We start from the raw sequence: 12,782 nt of genomic DNA, 5'->3' as shown, positions 1-12,782 counted from the left end.
AGATCAGGTCAGCAAAGCCAGGCATTGCGGGCAAACGCTGTGAGGGCATGGTCTGTGCCACTTTGGGTCATTGTGTGATGTCTCCTGATGAAGGCCCTGCCTGTCCGCTCTGGGCTCCGTACCCTGGGTTCCCGGGTAAGGTGGGCGAGCCTCCGTCGCCGCAGTGAGCGTTAATCCCCTCGCCGGCGCTCAGCGGAAATGAGCTGTCTTAAAAACCCTCAAATTGATGCTCCGGTCATCAGCATGTTTTATGTGTCTTAGGTTCGTATCCAGTTTTAAAAGACGACGACACACTAGTTCTCAAAGCTTCTCTTTTTGACAGAAGCTCCCAAATAAACCATCTGCAAAACTCTAGCCTTGTTCACTTTGCAATCTGAGTTCTCGTGTAATTGTGTCCCGTGGTGTGCTGAGAGAGAGATTTCTTCCCGTGCTATCAGCAGAGAAAGAAGATCTCAGGCTGTCGATAGGCACTTGGTGGGTTTCGTATTTTGTTTCTGTTAGCACTAGAGGACATCACAGAACGCTAACAGGAGTATCTCCCTGGAAACGAGGTGCCATTCCTCTCACTTTAGGTAAGCGGAGGGCCTGCCCTTGGCCAGAGCAGCAGCTTCCAGGGTGTGCTATGAGGCAGTGTGTTCAGAATGTATAAAGGGAGTGTGGGTGTCTGGGAAAGCAGTCACCTTTAGACTGAGAACAGACAGAGGGTTGGATCTGTAGCAGACACCTATATATATATATATATATATATATATATATACCTTTTTTTCTCTTTCATTCCTATTCAAGAATCTAAACACTTTCCAGGCCCTAGGCAACCAAAGAGTGAGAAGGCTCGAAGCTGCTTTGTTTGATAGCTAGTGTTGCTGGAACCTGGACGGTGCTACGCTGTGGGACTGCAGGACACCAGCGCCAGGAGGGCTCACGTGGCTCCAGGAGGCGTGCAGGCTCTGGAAGAGGCTGGTACCTGCGTGAAAGGCATGTATTCGCCACACACAATCACGACGGGTGGCCTCTAGTGCAGGCCTTGGTGACTTGTCCAAATACACGCGTCACACAAGTATCTTACGCTATTAGCTGGATCTTAGCAAAAGCTCTGAAAGGAAAAGACCCGGGGAGGAGAAATTTGTATTTAAATGTGTTTAAATGCGTTAACTGGAATGCATGAACAGATATAACCGAGAACTATCTTTATGTTTAAAAATTAAACTTGCCTGGGTCATTAACTCTGCAGAATTAATGTTTTTCTAACGTTGCAGTAACATACAGTCCAAAAATTCAACTTTCCTGATTTCTAGCTACTCAGAACAAAAAAGACCACACACACGACTACACACACTCACACAGTCCCCGCACTCCCAAACGGAACTCGCAGACGAAGGTACACACGCAGACAACGCTCAGAAAGCTCATGTGCACGGGCGCCGGCGCACAGCCCTTGAACCTGAGATGCACGCGGGCCGCAGCGGGGGTCAAGAGGCCCTGCTGCAGATGTGTTCGATGTCACTGATCTCTTTGGGACAATCAGCAGAAAGGATGAGAGGTGAGCCCTGAGTCACCACTACGTCATCCTCAATCCGTACACCAAGACCACGGAACTTCTCCGGGGCATCTCTGTCATCCTCTGGAATATAAATGCCTGAGAAGTAGAAAAAAAGAATGTGCTGTTTACAACAGGCAGTCACTGGATGATTCGGGGTAGGTAAATTAACCTGTTAAAACTCAGGTGTAAAACTGGGATCTTAACAGTGTCTACCTACGAGTCATGGAGATGAAATGAGACAATACATATAAAAGCACCTGGTACATAATGGTCAATAGATGTTGACTGTCGTTACTAAAACTATTACTATAGTTAGTTTCTGGCCCAGACCGCAGGCTCCATATAACTGCAGTAATGCCAATCATGATTCTGTCATAGTTTAGAGGCTCAATCAGGCCACTAAAGCCACTTGACCCATGAGTATGTCCATAAATGCTGGGAACTGCTGGAGAGCAAAAATGAATTCTTTCTCTGCCTGACGGTCCTGTGAGAAAAGGGAGCTTTGCTAAAATAAAGACATAAGATGTTTCAAAATATATTTTCAAGACACTTATTTAGAGATTATAAGACCGAACAACCAGAAGGTGCAGAAATATTCAAATAAACCCTCTCAAATAAGCCATAAACTTAACTGATGTACATGCTGTAAATAAAGTAAGAGAAACAGGAAGATTTTAATGAACATTTGGAAAATTCTAAGAGCCCCAAGGTACCCAGGTTTCTAACCATGAAGTCAGACAGACAAGAGTCATTTCTCAGTAAAGAAACGGTACACTTCCCCACCTATGCTCACAGCTGGTTGCTGCTCTGTGATAAAAAGAAAAGATCATCAGAGAAAGATGCAGTCAAGGTCTAGGGAGCGCCCATGTGCCGACTCGATGGGACTAACGGGTAAGGTGAGGCCACAGGCAGCAACGTATGACTGGGGTCAAAGGGCGCTGTGAGAGATGCATCCCAACTCAGCGATCCCATCCAGAGACATGATGGTTGTGGGGATCGTGCACCAACCACCAGGAACAACACTTCACGGACAAGCTAAACTGGCAGTCACGAACAAGCCTCCTGGTACTGAGTTCAAGGTGGCAAAGCAGAAATATCCCGCATTCGCCTCCTCTCACCGACATCTGAGCTACAACTACGCATAGAGCAGCCGTCTCGGAGGAGGACCGAAGACCAGCAGGACAGATGTCCTACAGCTGCAGATACGCAGAAAAGGCCACACTGAAAGTCTAGTCAACACTCACCCTACCCCCCATTCCCTATTCCTTACGTGATGACTCACAAGTGGGAGGGACATCATGGCTGTGGAGGTCATCGTCGAAGAGCGAGGGGGCCAAGCCCTAGCCTGGGGGACCAGCACCAGGAAGAGGAGCACCCACAACATCTGGCTTTGAAGACCAGTGGGGCTCATGTCTGGGAGAGCCAAACAGCGGAAGGAAACCCAAGCTGTGCTCTGAGTCCTAGCACAGAGGCAGCAGTTTGAAAAGCACCTGAGTCACATGTGAGGATGACGCACTGGCTGACTTTAGGGTGTGCGCTGCAGGAACAGGAGTCTGCTGGGATTTTCTCCTGAGTCAGGGGTGCTGGTGGGCGTCATCTCCCCCTTTCTGTAACGCAGCTGGTCTGACACTGGCAGGCGTGGTACCTGACACTCTCCATTAACGTTGCTGACACTGCTCACCCCATCCCGGCATGTCCCTGAGGACCCACCCAGGCCAGCACCCCTCCAAATATGCTCTTGGTCTGCCACACCCAGTGGGTGGCCTCAGTCGGCACCAGCACACAGCAGTGTGTCTGCACCAGTGTAGCTGGGCTGTGTAGCCAACCACACTGAAGGCTGGTCCTGCTCACCAGCGAGCCTGCAACAGCCGTGGCCAGGCCCCCACAGCCAGCGGGCCAGGCCCAGCCTCACCTGCCAGTGTGTCCATTGAAGTTGTCGCCCTGCCACAACAGGAGGCCACACTAGTCCACCTAGGGAATAATACCTCCAGAGCACCTGGCTCTGGTGACAAGAGGGATTCCACCAATGGACCCCAAAGGACACCTAAATAATGCCATTTTTTAACACCAGGAGATTTAGCTCACCTACCTAATACATAGAAACAAACAGACAAAATAAAGAGAGAGGAGATTATGTTCTAGCTGTGACCTATGTGGCTGAGTTGGTCAGGCGTCATCATGCAGGGCAGAAGGTCGCCGGTTCAATTCCTGGCCAAGGCACATGCCTGGGTGCAGCCTGGTCCCCAGGTAAGGCAACCACTGATGTTCCTCTCTCTCTCTCTCTCTCTCTCTCTTTTTCCCTCTCTCTCTCTCTCTCTCTCCTTTCCCTTCTCTCTAAAAATAAAGTCTTTAAAAGAAGAGTATGTTCCAAATAAATAAACAAACAAACAACAACAACAAAAAAAACACAGGATAAAACTGTGGAAAAAGAACTAAATGAAACTGAGCTAAGCTGTCACTAGACAGAGTTCAAAGTAATAGCTATAAAGATGCTCACCAAACTCTGCAGACAAGTGGATAAACTGAGTGAGAACTTCAACAAAGATATAAAAATTACAAAAAAAGACCTATCAGAACTGAAGAATACAACAACTCAAACGAGAAACACACTGGAGGGAATCAACAGCAGGCCAGAAGACTCAGAAGAATGGGTAGCAATCAAGAAGACAGGACAGTGAAAGTCACCCAACTGGAAGATCAAAAATAAAAAAGAACTGAAAAGGATAAAGGTAGCATAAGTAATCTTTAGGACAACATCAAGGGTACTAACATTTGAATCGCAGGGGTCCCAGAAGGAGAAGAGAGAGAAAGGGATGGAAAACCTACCTGAAGACATAATGGGTGAAAACTTCCCTAATCTGGCCAAGGAAACAGACATCAAGTCCAGGAAGCACAGAGTCCCAAACAAGATGAGCCCAAAGAGACCCATGCCAGGACAGATTTTAATTAAACTGTTCAAAACAAAAAGAGAATCTTAAAAGCAGAAAGAGAGAGACAACTAGTTTCATACAAGGGAATGCCCATGAGACTGTCAGCTGACTTTCCTATAGAGCCTTTGCAGGCAGAAAGGAGGGGCACAACACACACGACATGATGAAAGGGAAAGTAGCTGCAGCCAGGAGTACTCTCCACCCAGCAGGGTTATTATTCAGAATTGCAGGAGAGATCAAGATTTTCGGAGACAGGCAAAAGCTAAAGCGGTTCACCACCACTAAACAAACATTACCAGGAATGTTACAGGGAATTCTTTAAGTGGAGAAGAAAAGGCCACAACTAGAAATAAGAAAATATATGAAAGAAAAAAAGTTCTCACTAGTAAAGGCAACATAAAGATGATAGACCAGCTACTTATAAATCTAGTATGAAAACTATTAAAATTGCAATAAGTACATATCTATCAAAAATTACGTTAAATGTAAACTAAGTGCTCCGCTGAAAAAACATAGGATGACTGAATGGACAGAAAAGCAAGACCCTTGCATATGCTGCCCATGTGAGGCTCCAGACTGAAAGACACACATAAACTGAAAGTAAAGGGATGGAAGAGATATTTCATGGAAATGGAAACAAAACAAAAAAAAGAAGCTGGGATAGCAATACTCGTATTGGACAAAACAGACTCTAAAACACAGGCTATAACTAGAGACAAAGAAGGACCCGCCAATTCCATCTCTGGGTGCTTATTCGAAGGAAAAAACCCACTAATTCAGTATTTGAAAAGATATGTGCACCCCTATGTTCACCGCAGCATTATGTACAGTAGCCAAGATACGGACACAAGAAGTGTCCATAAATGGATAAAGGAAAATTGAATGTGTATTTACACATTACTCAGACATGAAAAAGAATGAAATCTTGCCATTTGTGACAACATGGATAGACCATAGAAGGTATTGTGCTAAGTGAAGTAAGTCATAGAAAGACAAATATTGTATCATTTCACACATGTTAAATCTAAAAAAACTAAAGAAATGGCCCTGGCTGGCGTAGCTCAGTGGATTGAGCTCGGGCTGTGAACCAAAGCATTGCAGGTTCGATTCCCAGTCAGGGCACATGCCTGGGTTGCAGGCCACGGCCCCCAGGAACCATATCTCTCTCTCTCCCTCTCTCCCTCTCTCTCACTCTCTTTCTCTTTCTCCTTCCCTTCCCTCCCTAAAAATAAATCTTAAAAACAAACAAACAAACCTAAACAAATGAACAAACAAAACAGACTCACAGATTCAGAAAAACTGATGGTTACCAGAGGGCTGGGCAGTGGGGCGTGGGAGAAAAAGTGAAGGGAAGTAAGGGGAACAGAGGTACAAAGTTAGAGTTACCATGTAAGTCAGAGGGGGGTCAAGTACAGCACAGGGAATACACTTCAATAACACCACAGTGACTTTGGTGGCAGACGGATAAGGGACTTTTTATGGTGATCACTTTGTGAGGTGCATAAATGTGAAATCTCACTATGTTAAACACCTTTAATATAATACTGTATATCAACTATACCTTAGTTAAAAAGAGGTTCACATTCCAGAATGACTAAGAAAGCCATGTCCCAGCTATAATTACATACTTTAGAGATGGAAATACTTGAAATCTAAGAATAAAATCAGTTTTCACAACAAAAACAGCATCAGTATTTAAAAACTGACTCTTGTAATAGCACTCTTCACACTTTGTCATGGCTACCGCATCTCTGCTGAAATCTGCCCAACGCTTAGCATCATGCAAGCCAGGAACCACGAAATCGCCAGCTTTCTCTGAAGCTCAGAAGAAAGAATTTGGATACGAAGAAGTAGGGTAACGTGGGCAGTTCAGTGCAGTTTGTAGAGCAGGCGCAGCTAAGAACACGGTGAGCCTGAGGGTCTTTCTGCAGGAGAAGCACTGGGAGCTTCAGCAGTGTGAGCGGCCCACCACTACTGCCCAGAAACCAGCACAAATTGGCCCTGGCAAAGGCATGGTTGTTAAAGATTTTATCCATTCATTTTTGGACAGAGGTGAGGGAGGGAGAAACATCAATGTGTGGTTGTCTCCAGTGTGCCCCACACTGGGGAACCCGGTCCGCAACCCAGGCATGTGCCCTGACTGGGAATCGAACCAGTGACCCCTCTGTCTGCAGGCCAGCACTGAATCCACTGAGCCACACCACTCAGGGCAAGATTTATTTCTTCATACCTACTTATAGAGAGTTGTCCCCTTGTATTGTTTGCTGGAGAAGTCAAATTAAACTAACTGTGTGATGTTAAATAAGAAAGCTCAAGAAAAATCTAAAATAAAGTTCCCTTCTACACAGAGTCATTCTCTGCCCCCACTCCTAATTTAATTATGTTAGTTTAGGTGAGAATAAGTGATGTTTTCCTTTTTATCTGACACTACCAGCATCTGTCCCACGGGGTCAGGAGCTGCTTCCCACCCCTTTTACCTGGCTCCACTGTGATCACCATGCCGGGCTGCAGAGGGAGGGAGCGGGGCATGTCCGGAGTGTCATGGACATCCATCCCGAGGTAATGGCCGACATGATGAGGGCAGTATTTTCGAGCAGCCTGGAAAAGATAATTGCCACAGTGTTATGAGAGCAGCGACCCCTTCAGGGGAAAGCTGGGCATGCATGAATCACTGAGATACACGTTAATACCTTCCCCATAGTTCTGCTGCTTGCATGGAACCCGTCCTTGGGCTACTGCTCAAGAGGCCTGATCAACTGCCACCTCTTGTATGAAACCCTGCCGGTGCAGATGAACTAACACACACTTTCATTCCCACTATCAACATACACACACATGCAGGCTTGGGTAACCCCGGTAGCAACAATGGCAAATGGAAATCTCTTTTCTCAGGGAACGGGAGAATGACTGTGTTAGAATAGTTCTAATTTCAATGTTCACACACCCCTCTTAGAAAGTCTACTCTGGGGACCCTAAGTATCTCTTACCATCTTGTGGAACAGGATGAAACATCAGATAACAGTAATTACCAGGCATTTATTGGCCTGGATATTTCTATCTATTAAAGATTTGCCGGCCTGCACAAGAGGAATTCATAGTTTCTTTCCTATCGATAAAAAACCCCGGGCAGCCTAACTGTGGAAATGGGAAATACCTTAATGGTCTGTTGGGACTGACCATCCGGCATTTTAATTTAAAGCTGAGGCTTTACATTTTCGTGGAACACCATTACATTTTGGACACAGATGAAATTCACTCAAGACATGCCCTTGAGGATACTATTAAAGTCTCAACAATGCCATTGAAGCAACAAACACCATCCCCTCCAACCGCTACCTTTTCAAAATCACCACAAAAGAATTAAGAGTTAATCTCTCTTCCTTTCTGTGTCCCTTCCACGTTTGCCCTAGACTTCATTTTATGTCCTCTGATGACTGAGCTAGTTACACGGTACGCAATGAAGCAGAATGTGCTGCCACCTTCTGGGAGGAATAAGTACTGACTCGCTTTGTTGTGATGCCCGTTCAATCCAAGTTCCTTTTACAGCTGGAGAATCACCAAGGCCGTTTCTAAATCTGATCAGCTTTCCATAAAAACCGAGCAGCATGCAAGGTGTTTTTGAGAAGTGAAGCCAAAAGAAGTGAGGTACCTTGAAGGCATTATTTTCCTTCACGTTCTTTATGATCCCCAACTCCTTCAGCTTCTGTCCTGTCAGGGTCAGCATCATGCTGTAGATGTTCTCCAAGCTTGTTCCCGGGGAGCAGAGGGTCAGACAATCTCTCTGGATCTCTAGAACAGCTTCGTAAAGCTCTGCCTGTGGTGCTGTAAACCTGGGGACAGGAAAACCAAAGAACCTGAATTAACTGATAATGCAGGGAGTTTGTGACAAGAGAAGAATTCTGATATGTTACAAATCAAATTATGGAGAGTGAGAGGAAGAGACAGGAATAGAAAACCAGCTGATTGCCCTGTGCCAACTAACAAAAGACTGCTCGTATTTGAGCAGCAGTTCGAGCTGTGATGCTCCAAGCCGTAGATGCTTGGAATCAACTTCCAAGCATCTACGAGCCAAGCACCAGCCACCACCACGTCCAGCATGTTGTGCATGAACTTTCAGGACTGTTACCTGTAACCAATCAAAACCAGTAACTATTTCGCCCTGGCTGGTGTGGCTGAGTGGGTTGAGCGCCATCCTGTGAAATGAGAGGTCACCGGTTTGATTCCCAGTCAGGGCACATGCCTGGGTGGCAGGCCAGGTCCCTGGTTGGGGGCCTGCAAGAGGCGGCCAATTGATGTTTCTCTTACACATCGATGTTTCTCTTCCTCTCTTTCTCTCTCTAAATAAATAAAATCTTTTTAAAAAGTAAATAAATAAAATCTTTTTAAAAAAGCAATAAATATTTCTTCCTCTGGACTGAGCTCCTAGAACTGTGCTGCCTTCACCACCGCTCCTTAAACTGTAGCCAATGTTAGTCCTTTCAAAGCAACTTACCCCCTTTCCTTCCCTAAACATAAGGCACAAAAGTGCCCATCGACTCCAGGACAGCACACACGTTGCGTCCCCCCAGGCCCTGCTGCTGGTGCTTTGGACGGCACGTCCCGCGACCTGGTCCTTTGCTGGCTAGAGGATGGCCCAATAAATCCTTTCTTTAACACAAAACCAAAAGCCTTTCAGCTGTGGAATTATGTTTTGCTTAATATTTACTTCCACGTTTGACGAGAAAAACTCCAAGGTGATGATGATGGGGCGCTGTAGGTGTTTCATTAGGACCAACGTATCATTACTGGCAGGACCTTAATCACAGCCCAGAAGTTCAACAGGAAGCGCAACAACCCTTCACACGGCGGCACGAACAGTCCCCCATTCAGCAGACACACACGAGCTGGGCCAGAAGGTGCACCCGGTTGTGAATGCTGTCAGAGGGCCGTACCAGGTCACTCGTGATCCTTTCCAATTTTTATTAAAAAAAAAAAAAAAAAAAAAAGCTTAGGGATCCACTCCTTATAGGCAAAATGTGTCATGGGATAAACCAGTCAATACTCTGGTAACTAGTAACTTACAGGTGTCTTCAGAATAATAATGTCTTTAGCAATCACGGGGGAAAATGATAAAATAACCACAGTGGGGTGGTATATATTTTTGTGTACTGTTGCTAGGAGTGTAAATTAGTACAGCCAATTAAATCAAAGGTCTTCAAAGATGCTCATATAAACTAAGCCTGTAATTCTGTTGTAAGTACCCGTCCTAAAAAAAAAATCTGAAATTCAAAAAAAGCTGAATGTACAAAAATGGTCACTGTGATGTTTTTTATAATTATAGATACTATGTAAATGTTCCCTAATAGAGAAATATTTAAATATAACAATAAAATGGTACAATGAACACCTACACACCCGGCTCTCAGGCTGCGTTGACTATCGACATTGTTACGTTTGCATCCACACTCCACGCCACCACAGTCCCACTAAATACTTCAGAAGTTTTTTAAATGTGAAATTTACATGCACGGGAACGCACAGATCTGCGCTGCGCAATGCTGACCGACTCTGATGAAGCTGGGGACACTGAGCCCCTAAATTCTGCTGAGGCACCTCTGCTGGTGGAAGCGGTCCTTCTACCACCGTCTGAGATGAACCAGGTTCTGGCCGAGAACCCACGGGCAGTTGCCTTGGTACTTGCCTCTGCACCTTTAACTACACTGTACTCCTACCTAGCAGGCCCTGAAAGGTTAGGTATCAAGTGTGACCCAATAACCAAAAGGAACTACATAATTTTTCCTATTTATCCAGACAAAAACTCTAGAACGTGTGGGAAAGGACAGTGACGTGTGGGGTGATGGCGGGAGAACAGAAAGTTGGGTCAGGCTGAATTTATTGATATGAGTCCTCTAAGCAGGGATTCTGGAGTCACTGTTACAGCTTAAGGGGTCAGAAAGGCTCTAATAGGTTGTTTGCTTGGTTGGCTGAAACGTGGGCCAAAACGTATCCTATACTAAATGAGTTCAAATGCTAGAACTGCCTTGCTATACTGGAGAGTGAATTCTGCCTCAAGATTGCAACATCAACGGTTGCTTCAAGTTTCTAGGCTGCCCTGCAAATGTGTGAGTCAGTTCCTTAAATGTGATCCATTATTATCAATCAATCTGCTTACCAACTTACACACACACACACACACACACACACACGTATACATATGTGTGTGTGTGGATGTTAATTAGGTGTTTCCAGGTGCCCAATTCGGTGATATGATGAATGAAACAGTCTTAGCAAATAATCAGGAGCTTTGCAAAGGCAGTTAACCCGAGCTAGAGTGGACCGTCTATATTTTTAGCCATTTCTTCTAAACGTAACCATAGTCCGAGAAGCAGTGGGATCTGCAGAAGCCTTACTTGCCATTGACAGGCCAGGTTCGGGTGATGTCACTCACATAGCAGGAAGACTCGCACCCTCCATCCAGCAGCACCATCTCCCCGTCCTGGAACGAAAGTAAGACGGGTCAGAGCATGTGCCCCCAGATTGGCGGTTGTTTCTTCTTTGCATTTAAACTCCTTGTGCCTGTCACGTTACATCAATTTAAAGAGCTCTAATTTAAAGAAGACTAATTGTCTCTGGTTCCTTCTCACAAGAAACAGCATCTAAATTCTTCAAATGAATGGTCCCTTAAGAAAGGGGCCACTGGGTAGTGGTTAGGTGCACTGGCTCTGGAACCAGGATGCCTGGGTGCGAATTTCTAGGTGTAAACACCAGCCCATCATAAATGTCACCATTACCACTATCACCTTTAGTTAACAAAACCCTAGGTAAGGGTCTTACCTAGGGACTGACTCATATACAATCACTCTTAACCATGTGACTTTAGGGCATCACTTCCCTTTCTGCTCCCTGTCAAAACGCAAGCGGGGGAAGAAGGAAACTTTGGGTATGTCTCTGTCTTGCTACTTGTCATGTTACAATAAGATGACCTACTTGTGCCCTTGAAGACAGGACATACCTTATTTATCTCTAAATAAGCACAGAACTTGGCACACCAGAGTAATGATCCAATAGTGCATATATAGTAACAGTAACTTTGAGGAATAGATGTGATTTTTGTTTCTGGCAAAATGATAAATTTTCTGTTAGAAAACAACTAATATTATCACAATTAATGAGTAAAACAAAAGTTAAGTACCTGAAAACTACACATTACATATATGTTTACATGTTTTATAAGCAAGCATACCGTGTGTGATAGAAGTATTAAAAAAAATCAAGGGAATGACAAACTGCAAAATGCGGGCCACCAGCGAGTGCCTGTGGGAGGGAGGCAGGAGGAAGGGTACACCACAGATACAGGTATCGGTACTGTTCTGACTCTTGAGTAGCCTGAGTGGTTCATGGGTATTCATTTAAATAACATGCGGTATAATTTGTTTGCTATATTGGTATTTTGAATTTACTGAATATTAAAATAATTAAAAGTGGATTTAGAGGAACACACAATTCATTACTTGTATAGTCATATGGAGAGAACCATAAAAGATAAATTCTTTCAGAGCTAATAAAATATTCTTTAAAAAAAATTTTTTTTTATTTTAAAGAGAGAGAGAGAAGTGCTGATGCAACCTGTAGTCAGTTACCTCTCACACACCCCCGACCCCCAACAGGGCCACCCGGCCTGGATGCCCCCGCCAGCAGGCACATGCTGCAGGCTGAACCAGTGACCTTTTGGTTCATAGGTCAGCACTCAACCCACAGAGCCACAGCAGCTGGGGCGCTAATAATGTATTCTTAAAGCTGCCTGCTCCCACGTAGCTACCAGTCCTTGGAGAAGGGGTGTTATGAAAGAAAGTGAGCCGAGGCTCTAGGGTAGAATACTTGCCTCTGCACTACCGTGTTACCTAATTTTTTGAAGTTTATTTTCCTCACCTATTAAGTGGCATGTCAGTAACTGCTCCTATCTCACAGGGCCGTGTGAGGATCAAACGAGACAATGTCTGGAAAAGCACTTCATAAATCATAAAGTACTTTATATAAATGGCAGTTATGTTGTGCAGGCTGCAGGCGGGGGATCCCGAGGACAGTGAGTTTTCTGCTAGGGCACCTGGACCCATGGGCATTCCGCGTACCTTGATGAGCTGATTGTTCTTGACATAGTGCAACGTGTTGGACCGATTACCTCCGGCAACCACAGGCGGGTAGGCCAAGATGTCTGCTCCCCGGGCCCGGCATTCAAATTCAAACTGGAAAACAGCAGCAAGTGTGGCTGAAGAAGGACTTCCTTAGGGCCATCCCAGCAGCAGCCCGCGCCTCCCTGTACATCCCGTTCCCCG

The 12,782-nt window shown here is 45.2% G+C and overlaps 1 protein-coding gene across 6 annotated transcripts in view; it reads right to left on the bottom strand.

Moving 5' to 3' along the window:
• Positions 1-780: 780 nt before the first annotated feature.
• The window catches only part of XPNPEP3 (X-prolyl aminopeptidase 3), a 39,223-nt gene continuing 27,221 nt past the window's right edge, over positions 781-12,782 (bottom strand). For 4 of the 6 annotated variants that reach the window (XM_036019667.1, XM_036019668.1, XM_036019669.1 and 1 more), the window contains 5 exons: positions 12,579-12,692; positions 10,860-10,945; positions 8,120-8,300; positions 6,939-7,068; positions 781-1,636 (listed from right to left, as the gene is read on the bottom strand). In XM_036019667.1, coding sequence (XP_035875560.1) covers positions 1,470-1,636; positions 6,939-7,068; positions 8,120-8,300; positions 10,860-10,945; positions 12,579-12,692 — 678 coding nt within the window. In that variant the 3' untranslated portion in view covers positions 781-1,469. The remainder of the gene's footprint in view (positions 1,637-6,938; positions 7,069-8,119; positions 8,301-10,859; positions 10,946-12,578; positions 12,693-12,782) is intronic. The other 2 variants (XM_028532231.2, XM_028532230.2) reach the window with 1 other exon arrangement.

The sequence above is a fragment of the Phyllostomus discolor genome, chromosome 2 (assembly GCF_004126475.2).
Source record: "Phyllostomus discolor isolate MPI-MPIP mPhyDis1 chromosome 2, mPhyDis1.pri.v3, whole genome shotgun sequence".
In the NCBI taxonomy this organism is placed as follows: domain Eukaryota; kingdom Metazoa; phylum Chordata; class Mammalia; order Chiroptera; family Phyllostomidae; genus Phyllostomus; species Phyllostomus discolor.
The sequence above is the reverse complement of the archived record's forward strand: the minus strand, read 5'-3'. Positions and strand labels throughout refer to the sequence as shown.